The sequence below is a fragment of the Atta colombica genome, unplaced genomic scaffold (assembly GCF_001594045.1).
Source record: "Atta colombica isolate Treedump-2 unplaced genomic scaffold, Acol1.0 scaffold225, whole genome shotgun sequence".
NCBI classification, from domain to species: Eukaryota; Metazoa; Arthropoda; class Insecta; order Hymenoptera; family Formicidae; genus Atta; species Atta colombica.
In genome coordinates, this window is record NW_017259322.1 from 1,030,455 (window position 1) to 1,054,984 (window position 24,530).

Below are 24,530 nucleotides of genomic sequence, written 5' to 3' on the forward strand. Positions count from 1 at the left end.
AAATACTGGTGCGATATAATACTAGTGTGTACAGCACACCATATGTTTCATCACGCTACTACATATATCTCACTCCAACAAACAGCGGCTTCCGCTTCATTCTCCCTTAATTCTCTCTGATAAATGTATGTCCTTTTTTCTCGCGTGATTTTGTTTAGTGACTAGAGAACCTGCATACAAAACACGGCTCTTGTCCAAACTCTGTTTAGAGGTATCTAGTCTAGACGTGAGTTTCTCAAGTCAGAGATCGCGGACACATACATTTGATCCGTCATGTTTTTCAGAGCACTTATCAAGTTGGAACAAGTTGGATTCATGAAACAGATCGGAATTATTCAATTATTTCCTAGATTTCTATTGTGTTTTCTAGGAAAAACGGAATAATTCCGATTGGAATTCATTCCGACATGTTCCATATAAGCATCCAGAAATCTGCTTAATCCTGCGAAACTGACAAAATGTGTACAGTTATTAACGTTGAGTCCGTAAGATTATATTAATTAATTTTAAGGAATCAAAATGATATAATTCGTACAAAAAATATGTATACTACACGTATTTTAATAGAATTAATTCACAAATCTATAAATTTACAGATGTAACACTTAAAGAAAATTAATTTGTTTAACATTTTTAAGAGATAAAGAGATTTATAATTAAATGGATCCACTAGACTCGTACATCAATTTTGGAAAGTTAAGATAGAAATATAGAATAAAACTGATGCATATATCTATTTCGTTCTATCATAAGTAAGTTCTGATAAGTATAATGAATCGAAACAATGATATCCAACCTCTAATTTGAAGATTTCTAAAACCTATTCTCAAAGGTACACGCATTAAAAAAGATCTAGTAATAATCTAGATAGTAATATTACTGATGATTATTACTAAAACTTGAGATTACTTAAAACTTGAGAGAGAGAGGAAATAATTTCAATCAGATATTCGATTAATATGAAATGCAACTATTGTATATAGACGCTTATTTTACCTTTTTTTCTAAATGTTATCTTACTTTTCTAATTATTGAGAGATTTTTAGTATTGCTTCTACCAGCTAGCGGAATTTGCGCATTCAACTGTTTTTTTGAGATTATATGTTGCCTGTCTTTATGCATTTTTTCTTAATTATTATCAAATAATTGATTATTATTATTATTATTATGTTTGGTAGTGTTTATTAAACTTGCACTAATATGATAAATAAAAATAACAAAATATATAACTATTACTTTTTTTTCCGTGTCCCGAATTGCTTCTCCTCGACCGACGTCTTGACAAAGTGCTTTGAAAAATCAAGAGATCCGAATCAGAGTATGTCCAGTAGAAAGAGAGTGGAAGAGAGAGAGAGAGAGAGAGAGAGAGAGAGAGAGAGAGAGAGAGAGAGAGCCCTTTTGTGAATAATCAGAAATGATCTTATTAATTCATCGAACGACCCGTTCGCTCGCTCAATTTAACGTGTAACTGTTGCGTAATTGGCGAATCAATTAGCGACACGCTACACACCGCACGTGCATGTTTAATTAACCGTCGACACTTTCCGCGCGCGCGCGTTTGCGGTTTTCCCGCTCGACGACGGCCTTTTTGCACCCGTTCGCGAACGAACAGCGGGAACCGTTCAATTTTTTTCCCGCTACGTAAATCGCGACTGTTAAAAGTCGCGGCGGGACGCAATATCAGTCCTTTATTAAAAACCGGCGAGAAGACGCCCGCGGGGCACAGTTCTTTTTAGCGTAGCGCAGAGAGCGGAAAGAATCAACACGGGGCGCCTCGGCGATCATCGATATCGGATTACGCGAGTAAGCACTTTATATTAAGCCAGCGGCGATTCGTTCCGTCTTTTTCTCTTTTTTTCCTCCCTCCTATCCTCCCCCTCCCTGTTTCTCTCTCTCTCTCTCTCTCTCTCTCTCTCTCTCTCTCTCTCTCCTTCTTTTTCCCCGATGTCGCTTATTAACGTCACTATCGATACGCCGCGCTTTTTTCTGCAAATTATTATGATAAGCGAGGCAGACAGCGAAACGTGCGCCGCACATTCCCAACGCTCTCTTTCGAAATTCCATGTAAAGCGCACGGGCCGCAGTTTACATTATTCCGGGGCGCAAAATTCGCGACGCACGATACGTGTAATTCAGTCGAGCAGCGTTGAACAAACGTATCGTCGAACATTTCAACCGGGCGAGCAAACACCCAGAGGGAATCGGGGGCTAGCTAATGTCTATATGCACACCAACATGCACACATGCGAGCGAACGCGCACGCAATTCCCAGGCCGCGTATCTTTCGCGTAATATTATATGTAGCTTGCGACGCATTTAGGAAGAGATACATGCTCGTATGTACTTGCAACCGTAGGTCCTTATGTAAAACATCACGAGACGGAGCGTCGACATCTTTGAACAATGTGTTTCGAAATTTCTTATGTTACTTAGATTAGATTCATGAATAATGTTGGAAAGAAGTATTAGAAATGTTAATGTTTCAATTTTAATTTACGATTTCGTTTCAAGACAAACTGAACCAATTTTTCATAAGAATCACACAAACAATCTAGAAAAGTTCAGAAAAAAATTTTCAGGAAATAAAAATGTCTCATTTTCAAAACGTTTATTTTATAAATATGATAATTTCTATCTAGACATTTGATAGACATAGGAACATAATTTTAAGTTTTAATATTCTAACGATACATTAAAAAAATAAATAAATAAATGAAATATTTCTAGAAGAAAACACTTCTCGAGATGCTACAGTTATTGAAACTAATTTTATCCAGTTATTGTAATTAATATCATCATATCGGTGGCCAAATTTAGAGAACGCTCGCATGAAGTTTGGGAGATTCAGATGCGAATCCCGGTTGAGGTGATTTTTGTAATAATTTACAGGTTTTTAATAGCATTATTATTAAATTGATCATTAAAATTACTGTTTCAGTTTATGATTGCGTTCAGACAAACTGAATCGGCACACAGTCTATAGAACTGATAATTCTATTTGCATATTCACATATGAATATCACTAACAATAACATCTGCTTTGATCGAAAAAGGCTTACTTCTCTCCTATTCGTTTTAAACGCTTCTCGATCTATTTCACTTAATATTATTAATAATATTAAGTTAATATTAAAAATGAAGAAGAAAATATTATTTATAGTGTAAAATAATTTTTTCAATTTTTTATTTATCAAATATACATTACTCTTAATAAAAACGTTTTTTACAAGAGTTAAACCTTCATACTTCCCGTTTTCTGTTTGATTCTTAAAACAAAATTGTTCACGGTGTGATGCTGATTAAAGAATGACGTAACGTCATAATCCAGATTTTTAAATAGACTTTGGTTCTTGTAGAAAATCCTTCAATTATTTAATACTGAAAACGTACGAGCGTGTGCCTCAACATTTCGTTTTTCTACGAGATACATAGCAAAGTCCCATTGAAGTCCCGCCATGGAAAATAATTATTACAAGATCTCATGGACGATACAACGAGATAATTCAATCTATCCTGGCGCGCCGACGAGCTTCTTCCTATCAGTAAACTTCCAATGTTTACAAATACAATTATTGCCGGAGGCTTGTGACTTATGCTTCCCACGACTCCGGGAGCCTATTTGATTTACTGGGGGCATAGCCCTCGCCCTCGCGAAAATCGTCGGCACCCCATTAGACCCCACCTTCCCTCTCACGTGTCGTTACAGCGATGCGTCTTTACTTCCGGTACGACACGCGCCGTTATGTCCTGACGCCCCGCCGCTTCTTTTAGCTATGAATTGTCCGAAGAAAACGATCGTGCGCCACGCACTCAGTAAACAGTAATGATATTCAGTGCAGAGGGGCCTGCGAGACTGTAAAAGTTAGTTTATTATTCTCGATCATGACATTAATGCCGCGAAAAAGGAAACACTGAGAAAAAGGATTTTGTTAATTTAACAAGCCATCAGTATCTTTAATCGGTGATCGGACAACAAATTTTGTTGTTGTGATTGCTGTTAGTCTGCTATACCAATTAGTAACAGAAGCAAACTATAGAATCTAATCTTATCTTTTGAATAAACTTTAGACTCGTTTATATAGAATTCGTAAATGATCGTGGAGTTTTAAGTCGTAGGAAATTGATCAAGCAGTCTAATATAGGGAGAATACTTGACTAGAATTGGTCAATTTCTTATGATTTGAGACCTTGCAACTGTCTACGACTTATATATGAGGCTCTTATTTGCTAGCGATACTGATTATTTGTTACATTGACGAATTAATTTGCAATCGTAACAAATAGATCGTTTTTTTAACAAATATCACATTTGCTTTCCTTGATCTTGTTCCTATAACAAAATCATTCTCTCAGTGAGGAGATTATACATCGTGACAATTGTTTCATACAATCGTTTCGCTTGCGTTATAGGTGCGAGCGTGAAACAAGAGTCAAGCAATTGCACAAGAAACGGCGACAATGGCAATTATCATCCTCAGTATCAGTCTACAACGGTATCAGTCACGCACAATCAAAACAGCGATTTCCTCGAAATCAACTCGGACCGTTGCTTTGAGTAAGTTCGAGATAAAACTTATTCCCTCTTTTTGCAATAAATGACATTACTTATAAGATATTTGCAACGTAACTATATCTATAAATTATTATAAATATTTGAGGAGCAAATTTTAAAATGCATTTTTGTCCAAAATTTGTAATTTTCAGAAAACGAAAGAGAAAGAAACTATACACACAAGAAAACTACGCACTTTATAGAAAATAACAATATGTCAATTAGTAGAATGTCAATTAGTTAAAATATTAAATAAAATTACTTAACAATTGCTAAAAATGTTAAACAAACATTTTATTTGTAGTTTTCTAGTTAAAAAATAATGCACTTCGAAATGTCTATGTTTTTTCAGCATACAAATTAACGATGAAAAAATGCTTTCCGAACATCTCAGAGTAGCTAATAAGTCATTCAATAGTGAACACTATATCATCTTTAATTTAAAAAAATAAAATTTTGGACAAAACGCATTTTGAAAGTCTGCTCTTCACTTAAATTGCTTCCCTCGCGAATAAGATCTAATTTATACGATGCTTTTTTATTAATAACTAGTATACTAGTTTTAGCTAATTCGAATTAGAAAACTAACTGCTAAGAAAATATAATTTTATATATTATATTAAGTGAAAAATTCACACATTCCTAATATTTGTTAATATTTTTTGTCTTTAACCTTTGTTATCTTAAATGTTAAAACTTTAATTTATCGCATTTTTCACTTATAAATCTTTTAGAGTACTTTAAATACTTTGCATATTTTTTAGAACACTAGCAGCTAAATATATAATTTACATTAATTATATTTTTTTAGTTGCTAGTTTTTCATTCAAAGACTAGCTTGCTAGTTGCTAATAAAAAAGCATCGTATAAACCAGATGTAAGAAAGAAATATCCTGCGGTCCTTCAAATGCGAATCTGCGAAATTATGCGAAGTGAAATCTTGCGTGTGTTATTTGCTCGTAGGAATCGAAAGATAAACGGATCGGCTAGCAAGAGTACGAAGGACGTTGCCGTGAAGGAGGAACCGACGGACCGAAGCTACGTAGAGCCACTTCCTATAACGAACATATCATCCGCAGCGTCACAGGAAAACGGTAAGAGAGATTCGTGCAATGACACACGTTTAATCAATATCGAGAAGAAGAAAAGTCAGCGCGGTTCGCTGACTTTTATCTCTGTACGAAAATCCATCGCCGTGACAAATCCTAACATAAAGGGATCCACGTGGCGCTATTCTACTCCATAGAGTCCATAAATAATCGGAGAGTACAACGAGGGTACCGCTGTCCATTAATCGATTCGACTTCCGATTAGCTCTTTGAGGACCCCAAAGCTACGATACAGCTCGATAATAATCGTTTCTCGCTGTTGTTAATTGTTCCTCGTGTCTATTCTTTGCAATCGTTAAAATTGTACTAACGAAAATTTAAGAAAGTCACAACGAATCAGAGGAATACAGAAAATGTCGTTTAAAAAATTTGTTTTCCATTTATTATAAACTGCATCTTTTGCATGTGCCATTTTACGAAATATTTACTAAAGTAATAATTTATTTATTTTTGTATGAGAACCAACATTTCTTGCGATTACGTTACGAGACTCACGACTAATGCACTGGACTCACGCGTGACTGAGCATGCGTAATTGAATAATTAAACGATGCTTTCAAGTCAAAAAGCTATGGCAAGCGTCTTGTAGATTTCAGCAAAAGTTACCGAAAGAAAGAAAAGAGCGCCAAGTGCTAGGAGATCCCGAGGGAAAACGTAAGTCGAAAGCTGTTTTTCTCTCGACTCGTGCAATGCAGAGAAGATTTTCAATGCAAGATTAACAGTGTCTTTAGTAATTGCATCCTAGCTTCGAGAATTCTTTCCTTATTCGTTAAACGTTAAAAGAATTCAGAAATTTTTAACAACAGGATTTTTGTCATTCATTATTGTACACAGTAAGAAATATTTTGTATATGCGTTAAAATCGATTCTTGTTAAAATTTTTCAACATTTCCTAGTTAAAATAATACAATTTATAAGTAAGTAACAACTAAAAAATGTATTTTAAAACGTAATTCTAAGACAATTGAATAAAATGTATTAATTTAACATATTATAGATAAATGTATATAGGTAATCTTATAGATAATCTTATAGATAATCCTACAGAAGAAATATATACTTCCACACATTGCACATTACAAGTGGTTGGTGTTACACTTTTCATATTAATTTTTTATATAATGTTTGTATTTTATTTTCTAATGTATTCATTTCGTGTTAAATTAACATAAAAATTTAGTCCATCTAAAAAGACAAATTTTCTATTTGTGTAATTGTGATTATAAATAAATCTTATACAGAAAGAAGTATTTTGCTGAAGTATTTCAAAAATTTAACTAAATTGAGAATAATTTTATTGGCTCATCAAAATAATTATGTAAAATATTTAAACATACTGTTTAAATGTCTTAGTAATACTGTAAAAAAATCTGAGCAATCTTCTAGCAACTAATTTAAGCGTTCTACATAATTAACTTAATGTCCAAAATTATTTACAAATTTATATCTATAGCTATTCTGAAATATTTTAACAAAATCATTCTTTCCGTGAATATTCATTTGAAAATTACGGTCATTTTATTAAGTTATACTTTCAATCACGAAAAAGTGCGCGGAACATACAATGCTATTAAGTAATAGCTCAGCTCATAATAATTATGATTTTTCTATTGAAATATTCCTGATCTAATAGATTGTAAACTAAAAGCGAAAATACGCAGCACCACCCATCGCCGCCACTCGTCCCATCTATAAAAGGTACAGTCAGTGAGGGGTTGCAAGCTCATGCTTTGTAATCAGACCGATTAGTCTTCCTTTATTCACGCACACATACAATCGTGAACCGAATCCTTTAGGAACTCGGTTACGCTATATATCCATGGCTCGACACTGTATACGCGATGTTACCCGCCTACTATCAAGTCACCTGGGATTATGCTCGTGCTTCTCTTCGCGTAATTCTCCCTACCATTAAGCCGTTTTAATTATTTACACGTAGTTTAGGTTAATAATAGGATACATTCCCTATCGCCAGTATCGATATCCCACAATCTACTTACGATCATTCAATTTATTTTTCAAACGGAAAAACCGTCTTGCGTTTTATCCGCTAAAATGATTGAATGTTTTAGTATCCTTTATTTTTAAATAAAAATGCATTAAATAAATTGATCGATCAAAGCGTGACGTACGCTTTATTTATTCCCGTATAAATGTATTGTAAAAATTCGTTGCACAGTCAAAAATATTTTGTGTTTGTGTTAAAATTGATCTTTGTTAAAATTTTTAACATATCTGAGTGTTAATTTAATGTGATGTAATAGTTTTATGCAAATATTTTGTGTTAAATTGATATTCAACATTTCTTATAATTAGTGTTCAAATTAATAATTTGTGAGTAATTAATTTTTAAAAAATATATTTTAAAATATAAATCTTAAGATAAATGAATAAACTGTGTTAATTTAACATATTATATAAATGTTAATTTTACTAAAGAAATTATTCTTCCACAATTTAATACATATTATGTGAATTATACTTTTTATGTCAATTTAACATAATAATTGTGTTTTTAATATATTCATCTTGTATTAAATTATCACAAAAATTTGAATAGATCGTTTGATACGTTAAATGTGTTAAATTTAACACACAATTTTCAACTTTATAAATTTCCAAACGGCGGTATCGGCAGAGAAATATTTAGAAAAGATATGAGATAATCGAGATCATCTCGTTTAGAGGGGACAAACAATTCGGAGAGCGATACGTCGAGAACGGAATAGTAATAACCGGTTAATGGATACCGATTGGTTTCACAGTTCCACTAATTAATACGAGCAGAGGATTACGTGGATTACAGAGATCGTGACGGTCTATTCTATCCAGAGTCACTCACGCTCTCGTATTCCGCGTACGCGGAAAATTCGTCCGAGCGAAGCTTCCATTCGCATTCAGATCTAATCTTTGATTCACATATCGTGGTAAATATTTCGACCGGAAAAAAAAAAGAAGCGTACTCTGGGCATGCGACGAGATGGAATACGCAAAACGAGTATTTTCCCGTATGCTCGGGAAAGGACAAGGCGAACTCTCGTCAGGTTTCGCCGCTCAGGTGGGTGGAAAATAGAGCTTGCATTATTAACGGAGCACTATGCCGGAATTCGAGGATCAGCGAGGCAGAAGAGAGGAGAAAAAGCAAGAGAGAGAAAGAGAGAGAGAGAGAGAGAGAGAGAGAGAGAGAGAACACGGATAGAAAAGGGAGGAAGAGCCAACGCGACGGCAGAATGTGCGTTTCTCCTCGTCTGAGAGTGGACGAGAGTGGAAGCCATCCTCTTTTCTGTAGAGCCGAGCCCACCCCGCCGCCACCGCCACACTGGCCGTCGTGTTCCGCCGCCCCTATGACCAGTCCTGAATTCAACCCTTCTCCAGCCTCCCTCGGTGGTGGTACATCGCCACCGGTTTCATCAGCTCGCGATTAATTTTAATCTAAAACCACCCGCAAAGCCTCTGGCCCGCGCTCTGGCTCGCAGGCTGAGGTCAACCCTTTCGCCACCCCCTAGCGCCTCTCTCTCTCTCTCTCTCTCTCTTCCTCTTCGCTTTTCGAGAGAGTGCCAGATTGGTCCCGGAGCTTTCGGTTCCCTTCCGATTTCTCCATTCGAGATTCGTCCTCCGTTCGTCAAAACGCGAATTGAATCTAAGCGATCAGGCATGATTGACCTTCGAGTTTCTGTACCGATATTATACTCGTTATGAATAGAATGACAGAAAAATTCAGTCAAAGTTTAGTATTTATCAAATTGTTGATAATGTTTATTTACCTATATAAAAAACAAACTTTCGAGTATTAATTAAATAATGAATCTTATTAAAATCAAAGTAATAATTAACATTCATAAATAGTCATCTTTAACTATAATACAAGTTTTAATGCGCTCCGAATACGTCAACGATGACCGCGTATTTTTTAATGGATAAATTCTCCCAGGGTAGACAATGGAAGGGTCTTTAGTTTACCATATAATAAAAATCTTTTAGCAATGTCTTTTCTCACATAACATATTTTATTCAAGAGACATTCTAGAAATTCCTTAGGGACATCGTCTGAACTGTAAAATGTTCCTTGGAGGTCTGTGTTATGGCTTCAGTATTTAATAAAATCCAATTAACATTTCAGAATTCATTTTTTTTCTAATATACGTTACTGTGACCCAGATGGCAAGTTGACGTTATCTGATACTATTTGTTACTAAAATGTCAAAATGTTGTTTTTAGTATCATTTTCTCAAAATTACGACAAATAACGTTATCCAATCCAAGGAAATATATTGAGGTCAACAAAAAGTCAAAATGATCAGGTATTTTTGTATAAAAATTGATCGCCGACATAATCATTTTTTACTTATTGTTAATCGAAAAGATGACTTTGTTGTCTCAATTTAATGTGCGGGAACATTTTCTGAAGGTGTGCAACGATATTATACTTCCCGCCATCCAAGATGCGTCTAATTGGGTTAGATATCGCAAAATTTACCACGATATCCATCTCGAGAAGCGCGTTGGATATCAAGAAATGAAATAGTTTGCTACCTAAGTAATAATTTGATAAACGTACAAAATTGTGCTGCTAAATTTTTTTGTCACCCTGAACAAGTTTAAACTTGCGGAAATTTATTAATAAAGATGAAGAAAAAAGTGGATGATCCAGATATACATGTTCTTTACATTAATTCATGATAATTTTTTGAATCTTGATATCACGATAACAAACTTAGCAATCATTGAATACATGTTCATAGAATATTCCTCTTTCCATAACAGCACTTAAGCACGAAGATGATCGTATATCTTAGGGTAGATCTACAACCTTGCTTTAAGAGGCCTTAAGTCATAAGTCGAAAGAGACAACAACCTCTGTCTTTAAACTGTTTTTGCGCAGTCTTTGGACTTTAACCGTTAGACTTAAGCATTAGAATTGAGCAAAACCCAATTCTTACGGCCTAAAAGCATAAGTTCTGTGGCCGATATATCGTCACTTACAACTTACAGCTTATGACTTACAGCCCCTTAAAGCAAGATTATGAATTTAGGGAAACGGCACACAAAAAACTTAAAGTAGTAAGATGTAAGCAGTAAGGAAATCAATTATAGGTCAATACACAATGTTTTGGTCAACTTATAACTACGACTTACGTTCCACGACTAAGGGCCATGGCACACGAAAAATTTAAGACAAAATGTAAGCAGTAAGGAAATCCACATGTTGGATTGGTTACCACTTATGTTATGACTTTACGAACTCTGCTGTCATTTCGCTTATTTTTTGCCTTAAGCGAATTGATCAATTACAGTAGAGTTCATGAGGTCATAACATAAGCAGTCAATCTAACATGTTGATTTCCTTATTGCGTTTTTGTCGCCTTAAATTTTTTCTTAGTCATGGAACATAAATCGTAGTTACAAGTTGACCAAAAAACGTTGTGCATTGACCTATAATTACGGCACATTTCATTCACATCAGTTACGATCATCTTTGTACTGAGGCCTTAAACGATTTGAATTAAACTGAATTAAATTTACGCGATTTATTTTTATCTATGCGGGGATAGAAGATTCGAAAAATATTTTACCGATCATCCGGCGGAAAAGGTCACATCGCTTCCTCATATTTTCGGCGTCGCTTCCGAGTTCCGATAGCCTTCGCTCTCGCCGTCGGATGCATCGTGACGTCGCTGCAGCAACGTTTATCGGTGCTCTTCTCGCACGGCTTCTCAATTTTTCAATATTCCCTGTGCGCGACTTGGAACGTAACCGGATTACGGCTCGAGAATGGCTCTTTCGGTACTGCGACGTCGACGGGGGTTGGCAACAGCAGCCCCCGAGAGTAAGAGAGGGAAAGAGAGGAGCGCGGCCCGATTAATATACATATCGCGCGAGCTCTCGGCTTTCGATATTTCAGAGGGCACCATTGCGCGCGGGTTCCAGCCCCCGGTGGGCTTTGAATATCCACCAATTTCCTGCCGATATTTGTGTGACGAGAGCGTTTCAACCGGCCCGGTGCGTGAGTGCAATCGGTAATACGGAACGCGCTTTATGTCCTCTCGAGAATTTCTTCCTCGACTCTTTCCTCTTGTCCGCCCTCTCTATCTCTCCCACCCTCTCACGGAAAAAAACACCCGCGGATAATCCGATGCTTTTCCCGCGTCTTCTTATATCGTGACGCCTTCATCTTACGAACGCGATTACAGAGGTGCTGGGACTCGAAATATTTTTGTACACGCTGAAGTATAAATTCACCCTTCATAGACTTAATTACGTATATCGATTATATTATGTTTAGATTGTATTTATTATTGTACTGTACATGATTGGAAAATTTATGTTTTTAATACATTTCACGTATCTCAAATGGTCTACTCAAATTTTTGTGTTAATTTTACATAAAGTAAATATGTTAGAAAATAACACAAATATTATGTAAAAAATTAACAAAAAAAAATATAATACTGACATTGCAAGCAAACTGTGAAACATATTTATTAAAATTAACATTTATATTGCATTAACAGAAATTTAAATTAATGTTTATAAATAAGTAAAACTAACATTCATAATTTATTAAATTGATATATTTTTCATTTAGCTTAGAATTTTTAAATACATTATTTTTATGTTAATTGTTCATTTACTCATAAATTATGTTATTTTAACACAAAATTTTCAAATAACACAATATTATGTTAAATTAATATTCGAATATATGAAAAATTCAAAGATTATAACAAAGACCGAATTTTAACACAAATATAAACTGTATATTACTGTATGGACCAAATTATATTAAACAAAATTAGACGTAAAAATAAAAGAACTTCAAGAACCGAGGAGAACCAACGTTCGCTAATCTAAAATCAAATTATCGCTACACAAACAATAGTGATTCACGCGTCTTCTTACAGCGAACAACCTAATTTATCCACAACGCCAACAGTACGGGAACGTGACAAGGGATCATAGAGGATCGTCACCGCCACCCAGTCGTCCAGCCAGCGCTTCTTCCTCGACTTCCCAATGGCAATCGACTTTCTCTGTTTCCTCCGAGACCTTTCTGCAACGACAAGAGAACTGGAATTCCGAAGCTTACGCGAAAAGAAGCAGCACGCCGACTTGGACGGAACTGGGCACGCAGCTGGATCCCAGGAGCTCGTCTTGGGATCGGCAGAATGGCTGTTATCAGAAAAAAAGCTCGCCCATTTCAACTTGGAACCCAGATCACATTAACAAGAGGCCATCGTCTGCGACCGGCGTATCAGCTTGGAGTGACGTCACTGTCGGTTATCAGCAACAGCGACGTGGTTCCCTGCAATTGTGGCAGTTCCTCGTAGCCTTACTCGATGACCCCGCGAATGCGCCTTGTATCGCGTGGACTGGACGTGGGATGGAATTTAAATTAATCGAGCCGGAAGAGGTTCGTAGAAAACGTTTTTGAAAAATGTTTTATTTAACATTCCAATAACTGAGTAAATGGGTAAAAAAGAACGAGCAAAGGAAAGATTTTAATTTAAACTAGTATATTATCTCACGTTTATTCATAACTAGTTATACGATGTCATAAAAACCAAGGAATGTTTATATTAAGTCTTCATTAGCCTGATGACATGAATTTAAATTAAAACATAATATTAAACATTAGATAATTCTAAATTTGAAAGATACGAAACATAAAATCATGTCTCAGTTAAATACAATATATCGTTTAAAAACTATCGAAATTGTTTCTTCATAGTACGCCGAGAAAGAACGAGGTCAAGATATGAAATTGTGAAATCAAGAGACTTTTTATATGTATCTCGATATACGGATACACGCCTCAGATAATGATGAGAGCTCGTATTATACTCAGCGCTAACAGGCAATTGCCAAATTAACTTTTCAAATTTTACAATAGCTTCCTTACTTTAAAAGTGACACAACTTAAAAAGTTAAATTTTTCAGGAAAAGGGAAAAACTATTTTAACAGAACTTGAGAAAATTATAGACTGATCAAAAATATCAGTAAAAAGGATATATCCTTAATATAATCAAATCATTTTTGTCATTTTCGTTTCGCAATTCTTAAAAACTACCCTTTTTGAATGGTGCTTTTAACAATTTTTTTTTATGAAATTAAGTTAGTTCATTTTTAATTGATAAGGTGTTTATTTAATTCATTCATGGTAATTCGAAGACTTGTTTGAATTGTGTTACGTTTTTGAAATAAAAGTACAAATTATAAAAAATTATAACTCTTTTATATGTAATAACACAAATTATAGAAATCAAAGCATTAAACGATCTAGCTGGATCTTAAATAATTATATAATTCTTATGTGAATTTATATATTATGTATGTAGTCCCCAGAAACGCGCGCCGAAATTATTTTTCGATCTTAAAAAAACTAACTGAAAAACTTAACTCTACTAAACTACCACAGTAATATTACGAATTAAATTGACTAGCAATTTAACAAATATTTGATGATTTATTCGCATCTTCGATCTTAATAATGTTGAATAACATATTAAAATCTGTAAATAATTAATTCTTTTATCAGAGACACTTATTATATATGTTTCTATTGGCAGGTGGCACGAAGATGGGGTGTTCAGAAAAACAGACCGGCTATGAATTATGACAAGTTGAGCCGTTCGTTGAGATACTATTACGAGAAGGGCATAATGCAGAAGGTCGCTGGCGAACGATACGTGTACAAGTTCGTCTGCGATCCGGAAGCGCTCTTCAATATGGCGTACGGTACCGGCGCGTCTTCGGGGATTAGCGGAGAAGTTTCAAGTAGTATGGTACGAAGCCATGCGGTACCCGGGAAAGGAGCGGGCGGCAACGAAGTTCCAGATTTGATGAAGCATCCCGCCACAGGGTATAGCGACGCGGTTTTCGCCATGTATTCAAATACTGCCGCAGGTATTAGACTTCATTGACATTAACTATTCCATATGTATATCAAAACTGTAAAACGTTATTTAATGCATAAAGTATTTACAAGAAATTAATATTTTAATTGAATTTTCATACAGTATACGGGTCTTCCAGTCTCCATCATTTGCATCAGTACCTCGGGGGTAACGAGGGTTTCAAAACGCCATCAAGTAGATATCACCCCCATTATCCCCATCAGTACGGCAGCAATCATCACCACCATCATCATCATCCGACTCCGAGCTACACCGAGACCTTCCTGAACTACAGTCGATTGTCATCACACGAAGCTGCATTCGATTCGAAGGCACATGAACCGCCAGCGAGAGATTCGTATACTCAGGAAACAGAGAGTACCAGGGAACGGGAATCTGTATCGATACCCTACGACAACGTACAGAGATCGCAATTACCGGCCTCGACCGTACCATCGCAATCCTCGATACTGGACGGCGCGGCGAGCTCAAAGCTCGAGCAAGCTCCGTACACGTGTTTAGGCGTTGGAAGTTGCGTCTGTTAAATAAATGTGATCGAATCTGTTGTTTGCATATTATTCGAAGGAAGATCTCCTATCGGTCATGCTTGACGATTCAAACGGAGCAAGGCTCTGAGTCGTATGGACGTATGTACGTGGTATTGTAAATAGCACTTATTTTTCCGCGCCGATTTATCAGACTTCCTGGAGATATAGATTAATAAATCTATCTGAGTGCGAATTCTCCAATTCGCGTCAATGCATTATCTCCGATCGTTACTGAGCGCGTGTTCTAGTAGTTTATCGCAGTTGTAATTTATTTTATAAATATTAAATAAATCTTATCAATAGGACGATTATTAAAAATATGATACATGACTACTTTTTATTTACAACTCGACAATTAATGACTCATTAAACGCACTGAGAGAAAAAAATAATTGGAATAATCATAATTTAACTATAATTTATAGTCATTTTTTAGGATAACCATAAATTTATAATTATTTTAACCAGATGAATTATGATAACCTGAACATTGAATTATGATCATAATATGTATTTATTCAACTAATTGTATGGTTGTTTTATACATAAATCATATTTGCATATAGTAAATTATAATATAAAATGTTGTAACTATACGTATTCGGTTATTGTTATTAACATTATAGCAATAATAACTATAAAATGTGTGATGTTCCCAACCATAATTATTTTACCATGCAATTATATAGTCACAAATACAACATACTTTTCTCTTAGTGCGTAACTAGAATAATTTTGACATAACGTAATTATCCCACATCTGTTTTATTAATTAAAAGCAGAAACTAAAATATAAAAGCGTAAATGGAATGAATGCAGCAGCTGTGGAATTTTACATCGTTTCACACGTTGCAAAACAAGAGCTCGCTCAAAAAATCGACAAATTATTAAATCATAGGATGGATCATCCTCTTCATGCGTCCTCGATGTGACGTAAGTGCGCAATCGCGCATGTATTTCGGGCTCTGACACATATGAATCAAGCGTGTTTATATACTTTATATCGACCTCTCGCTTTCCCTCGCTCACTTCGCCGGTCATCCTTCCTTAACGCGCAACGAAGCTTTGCTGACAAGTATAAACGGTGACTTAAGCCGACTTGTAGTCATCGCCAGCATTGCGATTCAAAAACTACTAAGAACACTTCACGAGTAGAAGTAACATCCGAGATTTGTACGAGTGTGATAATTCTAATTTGTGCTTGACTTCAGATTGTACAATTATACAACGCAATTAGGAGCAGTGAAATTTTGTTGGTAAGTATTTCTGTTATTTCATCTATCTTTAATCACTTTTTCGTCAGTATTTTATTATTAAAAGAAATTTCAATAATATCAATTATATATTTTCCTAATTTCATATATGTATCTTTAAATAAACGATGAAATAATATTACTAAAGTAGTTCTTCAAATGCAAATTTTGATAAATATCTCTGCTGTTTTATTGAAACTTTAGTTATTTTTCTGTTACTCATTTATTAACTTCAACATTTATTATAACTGGTTTTTTGCTAATTTCATATACCTATATACGTATATACATATACCTTTGAATGGACAATAAAAGTAACGTCGCTAAGGCATCTGTCAAGAGTAGTAAACAAAATTGTCAGATTTAAGAAAAACGCTTCATGTAATTTTAATAATAGAATTGAATGTCACACTTCGCTCTAAGTATGTCGCATTACGACAGTGGTTGCCAAATATAACAATTGAATGGCTCGCAATCGTTATTGATCCTTTCAGTGTTATATGTATAGCTTCCATAATACGAGGACTACGTCAACGATAAAATTGACATACGCGCTTCGCATTCTGATTGACTGTCTCTCCGCCCCCAGGCGCATCCTCTCCTGATGATTGGCTGTGCCGCTCCGAATCGATTACTCCGTACACATCGCCAGTTTCCCGAAACTAACTTTAAGCGATGTCAAATACCGCTAACGCGTAATTCATCATTTCCACGTCTTTATTGAGTTCCTAGTGGTGACAATCGGAAGCGATGAAGCGATTAGCAATAAACGCGCGTAATTGCGTTACTCCAAAATCGATTAATTCATATTACTGATGAATAATTCATATTTGCGCATTTTCTACATTTTTTTTCATACGATATTTATTATACGGTATTGGGAATTGAAAACTGAAAGAATAAATAAATGATTTATTAAGAACTGAGCGGAATAAATATAATAAATTGGTCCCAAAGATAACATAATGAAATAAGAGTCATATAAAGTAGTGTAAATATGATATATATTCCGTTATGACATTTCTAAGCTTTCTCGTTAGAAGGACGTTACGAGAATGAATTTAAAAAATTATATAAGATTTTATTCGCGTCGCATGCTCCAACATGCTCCAATGTGCTCCTGTTATGAGCATTGTGAGCTACTCTACATTGAGATTCTACTCACTTCAACGAGTGCGTTAGAATAAATGCTATTAGGAACATTTTAGAGCATGTCAGGGCATGCGATGCGAACCTATACTGTAGTTTATAAGAGTTCGGGAAGACGCTATTATTTTTAGTGTCATTCTATTCTCGTTTTACGTCTAATAAACAATAAAGATAGAACGATAGAAATGGCGTCTTCCTGAACATACCATATATTTCACACTCGGTTAGCAATACCGAGTGCAATAAAATAAAAAGTTTCAAGTAAATATAATTTTTTTTTTCAGATTTGTCTATGTGATTACTAATGCATAAAAAATTTTTTTTATACAGATCAAAATGGTGAAGACGAAATCCTCAGAACAGGAGGAAGAAGGCATGGGTTTCAAGAACAAGCAGAAAGCGTTGGATACTCTGAAAATTTTGGACGGTCGTGATATCAGTTATCAATATCATGTAATCACGAGTTTCGTCAGTCGTGCAAAAAGAACGCTCCAGATTACACGGGACGAAGAGAAACTGGCGAATCTACGTGACGCTCTGAAAGTCTTCGAAGATTGGGTGGCAGATTACAAGGAGAATAATCGAGGAAAAGAGAATTTCGCGTATCTGTCGATTGAGACGATCAAGGCCTTCCGCTGCCTCGCGAAGAAATACGACGTGTGGGACGACGGATTCTTCAGGTGAAGACCCAGATAGAACACAGTCATAATAATTATAAGGATGTCATCATGACCTTATTTATCACTTATAAATTCACTTATAAGTGACAAATGAAGTTCTATGGTATTCTCATACAGAACTTTATTTGAAAAACGTTCTAAAAAATTCTTAGGATATAGGGTGTTTTTCTGCACGTCTTTAGGACGTGCCTTGGAGATTTATTGTACGAGGATTATCTAGAAAGTAAGTTAATAAAAAGTTTTCTGTAAGTATATATTTGTTTTCTTTTTCAACAGGCCATCAAAACTTACTTTCTAGAAAATCCTCGTGCAATAAATCTCTATCTACTCTATATGTGTTTTACCTGACAAAGAACTATTGCAAAGACTCGAAGCACTTTTTAGTAAGCTAATATCAATTTTCTCTAGAGCATATATGAACGAAAAGGGTGACTACAAAAGCTTACGGAACGTGAAAGTTCCTAACGGAGACACTACATGGGACATCGAGAGAAACAGGCATTTGAAAGAGATCATTAACAGGATCAAGAATGATCACGTTCAATGGTATGAGACGGATGTAGGTGATTTTCGGGGATTACCGACGAAGGAGCATGTGCGATGCATCGTGCTCGGATACAGTCCTGATCCTATGAAACTGAAAAAACTGGCAGTTCAAGCGCGCGAAAAATTCAATGAAGAAGATGATGATATGGATTTGGAGGAAGAACGAAAATCTGGTAAGTTTTTTAAATTTTTATACGAATTGAAATACTTTTCAAAAATATTGAAAGTCTACAGATTTCTTAGAATTTTTCATTTACATGAATTCTAAAATTTTTTTAGATTTTTTAATATTCTTATATTATTATTTTTTTATATGAATTGTAAAATATTCTAAGATTTCTTAAATTTCTCATTCTATAATTTTTCAAAAAATATCTTAAACTTTTTCAGATTTTATAAGATATAAACTTATGAGAAATCTGAAAAATCTTAAAATATTTTACAATTCATATAAAGAAATAATAATATAAGAATATAATAAAGAAATAAGAATATAAAGAAATCTAAAAAAAATGTAGACTCTCTCAGTATTTCTGAAAGTTCAATTTATAAAGAAAATTTGAAGAATTTTGTGTAAAGTAATAATCAAATTATTTTAAAATTTTGAAAAATTATATGAAAAATTATAAAAAAAATTCAGACAAAGGCGCTAAACGAACTCGCGATAATTCATCGAGCAGCGATGGCGATAGCGATAGCGATAGCAAGCCGGAGAAAAAATATGCAAAGCGTTCGTCGGAAGCTGAAGAGAACGAACAGAACGAAAAGAAGGAAAATATGCTGAGTTTTAAAGATAAGGATAAAGCTTTGCAAAGCATCAAGTCCTTGGAAGGCAGAGACATATCTTACCAGTTTCACGCGATCAGTGGACTGGTGAAGCGAGCTGAGAGAGTAATATCGTGCACAAAGGATGAGCAGAAGATCAAAAATATGCAGGAAGCTATTGAGATCTTTGAGAATTGGCTCACCGACTACAATGTGAAAGGCCGATCGAAGGAGAACTTCAATTATCTAACGATCGATATTGTGCGAGCTTTTAAACCTCTGGCTGAGCGATACAACATTGAAGACAACGGCTTCCTCAAGTGAGTCTGTGATAAAAATATTTGAGAAGAGGTACAAAATTGGATGAGATTATATTTTATTGACATTCTTATTGTTTAATTTTACAGGATTTACAAGGAGGTGAACGGTGACTATAAGAAACTCAGGTCTATCCGATTTCCGGAGTCGAACGTTACATGGGATGTGAAGAGAAACGAACATCTTCGGGAGCTGGTGAATTGCATAAAGGAGAAACATATTCAATGGTTTGACACAGACGTCGAATTCCGAGATTTGCCTACCGCAGAGCACACCCGATGTATAATGTGGGGCTTCAGCCACGATGTCACCAAGCTAAAAAAACTACTGCCCACGTTAAGCAAGAAACTTGAACCTGCTGATGATTAACGTTATGATTTAATAAACATTGGATTACTACAGCGTCGTTTTAAAACCCGATGCGCTTCCATGATTACGCGTGCGCGTAACAAAAATGAGGAAAAGTACATTGTTGCACTTTTTTTGCACTATTTTTTTATACGTTACACATTTAAATGTTAAACGTTTTACTGTAGTAAATATTTTTTCACATATAATTGTACAAAAATACACGTGCATAAATACATATTTTAAGGATGTGCATGATATTACGTATAAAGTAAAGAATTAAAAATTAGTAGTTAGAAAGGTCAAAAAACACGAGCAATGTTTATTGGATTTATAAAATAAATTAGTTATTATAACATACATTAAGAATTAAAACTAGTTTCTTATCTATAAATTAATCGGAAATGCGGCTGTACTAGGTCTTCTTCAGTTCATAAACAAAAAATAATTAAACATTGGAAAGAAACATACAATATATTAAAAACATGAAGTCATATCACAAGTTAAATATATTAGAAAAATGAACGCGAGCGTGACATGACAGATCAGTGCCACTGGCATTCCGGGTTTAATTCCAGATAGGAATCAAAATATTACGCTCATGTCTCCTCTCGGAAAAAGCTGGCAATCTCTCGAGAGTATCTTCTCACAGAAACATCTCTCGAAAAATCCGCCGTTCGGCATTAAAACTGTAGGTCCCACATGCTCGTGGCAATTGAATAATCAACGTGCGCATCATAAACATATAAGAGGGATGTAACACAGGCCAGAGGCCTAACGTTAGAAGAAGAAGACATTAGAAAAATGTGATGGAAAAACATTATTAGAAGTACATAATTTTTAAAAATGTGATATGGCTCTTATAAATTTATAATTAATATCAATGCAACGTTTCAAAGTTAAAACCGTATAATCACCGAAATATTGATAAATAAAATCAAAATAATAACGAAATTTAAATGGAAAGTTATTATAATATATATCGTACGTATTATAAAGAATTAAATTAAAATCGCAGATCTAATTGTTTTATCAAGAAGAAAGAAGGAAAGAAAGAAAAAAATTATTATATGCTTATATATGTATACAGATATATATGTATAATTTAATAAATATGTATATACACTATTAATTAATATGTGTAATTCTTATTGTATTAAAAGAATTTTTGTTGAATTTATTTATACATGTATATGATTTTATATATAATTTTTATTTAATTATTTATGTTGGATTGGAAAGGAAATTCCTGCCGTTTTTTAATTCAAAATTATGTAGAATATATTTGTTATGCAATTCATTACAATATATTTATTAGCAATATCAAATATTTGATAAAGCAAAGTTTCAGCTTTAATAATTAGTCTGTTTTTTTTATTGCTGTACAATAATTTTCAATGGAGTTATGAGCAATCAAAGTTAAGCTGTTCTTTTACTTAATTCGCGAGTAGCAAATCATTACGTACTATTACATTAATATTTCACGCACAAATAAACATAAATTTTTGTAAAACAATAATGTATAGAATTAGATGTGTAAATTTAATTCCAAGAACACGAGTTTATGGTGTGTTCTACTAGTTTAGCTCCAACTTCGTAAGTAGAGAGATTGCAGAGCTTATGTATATCTACTTATTAAGTAAATGTTGTCATAACTTGGCAGTTCAAACGATGACCAATATGAATTAAGCTATGAAATGATAAGAAAGATTTTAATTTCAAAACTTTTGTCTTTTATGATCTAAATTCTACACTAGTTTAATATTAATTGTGCTTTTATTCTGAAAAGGAATTTTCAAATTTGTAAAAGTAATATAAGCAATCTCAATCTGCAAATATTATTGCAATTAATCGGAAAAACAGACGACCTTAACGTTCTCTTCACTAATGATCTATTATGAATATTTATTGCAGAAATGTACTTGTATGTATATTGTATTTGTGATAACTTTAATTTTGTTCTTTTATTTTTCTCTTAATATAAAAAAATTCTGATTGACGTTTCATATTTACAATGTTGTATTAATAAAAATTACTAACGAAAATTATACTCTAGAAATTTCATTTTATTGAACAACTACATTTAACACAAAAAAATATACCCGCTCTGTTTTTGGGTTTATCTCGAATTAACGTCTTCTCTAAAAAATAGAAAATATATTCTTTTTACGTGACTCAGAAATGACACAGAAAGACAAAATGATACATCATTGAAAAAGCATTCATATATCAATCATTTAACAATGTAATCTCTCAACAACATTCTGCTAAAGTTATAAAGTATATGTATATAGGGGAGAGTGATCTATCGAATGTTCCAAATATAGGAGATTTTTAATTTAAATGAGTACAATTAAGGAGATTGGCGTGCTATTTATAATGTAATTATAAGACATCGAACATGTGACAGCAATTTGACAATTCCCTATCATAACATTCATGGAATAGACGCAAATAATATTTGTATTTTAAATTTTTTTAAAAAAGAAAATCATTGTAAATCATTATTTTAAAAATGTTAAAAATTTGAAAGGTAATTTATTTAAGATTTGAAAAGAATTCAAATATATCAAGTTTTATGATCACTTCCGCGATTTATTGTAAAATTTGTTCCAAAGGACTCGACGTATTCAATCGGATCTTTTTTTGGATGTTCAAATTGGACTTACAATACAGTAGATAACTGACAGGCCTAATTGTAATAACGGTGATCGGTTGAAACGACCAGATCTGGTCCAAGGAATTAAATCAGTAAAATATCATGAGTCATCAAATTCAAATTAATTGAGTTTTATCGATTTCAATTCTAATAATATAAACTGTCATTAATTTTTTTCCTGGATAAAATTTTTATCTTTGACTGTCAAATTGCATTTTTACTTAATATTAACAAAACATTAAAATATTTTAAAATTCTATCTAAAAATCCATAAAAATAGCAGTGTTCGATTTCGACCAGGCGATGGTTTGGTTGAAATCAATAGTTTTAATCAGACCGGAAAAAGTGTTTTTACATTTTCCTTCATCATCCCCGCCAATTTTATCGGCGGCCCTCTTTCCTTTATAAATATACTCACCTATAAAACAAACGAGCTATAAATAATTAAATTTAATAGCCCGTTTTTGCAGGTAAGTATATCTATAATTTATCTTTTTATTTTTGTCTAATTATTTTATTATATTCCGCTAATGAAATTATAATAACTGTTTTAAATATTATTCTTTATTATATTATCGTTTATACAATTCGATATTATAATTATAATAATTATTTACAATGCAACATACAATTATCAATGCTGTTCAAAATCTAATAAAAATGATAATATAGAAGAATAATTAACAAATTTTAATAATACGAGATTGTACGAAAATGTCGAAAATATATACGATAACATAAATTTTTCTAAATCAATGTTTAATGAAATATTGATAAACGCAGAAGAAATACACTAACAATAATTAGATCGTATTCATTATTAATTATTAATTTGCGAATATAAAACTTAATACAATAATATCGCGATAAAAAGTCATTAATATGTTTATAACAGTATTATTTCATCGCGTTCAAAATAACTATCTCAATAATTTCATCACATCAAAGTCCCTCCACTTTGTAATACTCTAGTTAGTATCCGATACAAAGAAGAACAATCTTCAATGGAGAGCGAACTTAATGTATTCTGATTTTACGTCAAATTTACAAGATCCATTTGCAAAAAACATTTGCATCCGTGAAATACCAGTGCTCTTGTGCCACAAGAGGATGTGCATCCCGAATCTTTCAGATTACGATAATAATAATTTGAGTAGCATGTCAATTACAATTACCATTTTATCACATCTTTAATATAACATTAAAATTTACGGGAAAATATGTTCTGCCAATAAAAATCATTATCATATTAAAAATAAACGGATAGAATGATTTCTTTATGGAATAGTGGTTACGAAAGAATATATTTAATAATAATAAAATACATTATTTTAATTTTATGTATGGATACAAAAGTTTCTTGGGTATCAACTTCGAGATAAATCGAATCTTGATAATAATGGGATTTTAAAGAACTATACTTTTATATTAAAAAATTCATTATATAAAATTTAACAATTCCTTATTTTTTGTATTTTCCAAAAATTTAATTATTAATATCCCGTTAATATGAGAGTACCCATTCGACTTGTCTTGAATTTTTTTGTATCCACATAATTTTAATTAAATTCCTGTATTCACGACAATATTATTTAAAAAATATATAGCATTTTAGTAAAAATTATCTAAATTAAAAATCAAAATTTGTTAAATATAATCTTATAATATCTGCATGTATTTTATATAGAAAAAAGTATATATATATATA

At 33.4% G+C, this 24,530-nt stretch overlaps 1 protein-coding gene across 1 annotated transcript in view; it reads left to right on the forward strand.

Annotated features, from left to right (window-relative positions):
* LOC108688064 overlaps window positions 1–20,307 on the forward strand; it is a 34,390-nt gene extending 14,083 nt beyond the window's left edge. The window contains exons 5-13 of the mRNA XM_018194156.1: window positions 4,411–4,555; window positions 5,516–5,646; window positions 12,564–13,072; window positions 14,230–14,566; window positions 14,680–15,092; window positions 17,837–18,186; window positions 18,595–18,905; window positions 19,373–19,817; window positions 19,905–20,307. Of these exons, the coding sequence (XP_018049645.1) occupies window positions 4,411–4,555; window positions 5,516–5,646; window positions 12,564–13,072; window positions 14,230–14,566; window positions 14,680–15,092; window positions 17,837–18,186; window positions 18,595–18,905; window positions 19,373–19,817; window positions 19,905–20,184 (2,921 nt within the window). The 3' untranslated portion in view covers window positions 20,185–20,307. The remainder of the gene's footprint in view (window positions 1–4,410; window positions 4,556–5,515; window positions 5,647–12,563; window positions 13,073–14,229; window positions 14,567–14,679; window positions 15,093–17,836; window positions 18,187–18,594; window positions 18,906–19,372; window positions 19,818–19,904) is intronic.
* Window positions 20,308–24,530: the final 4,223 nt, after the last annotated feature.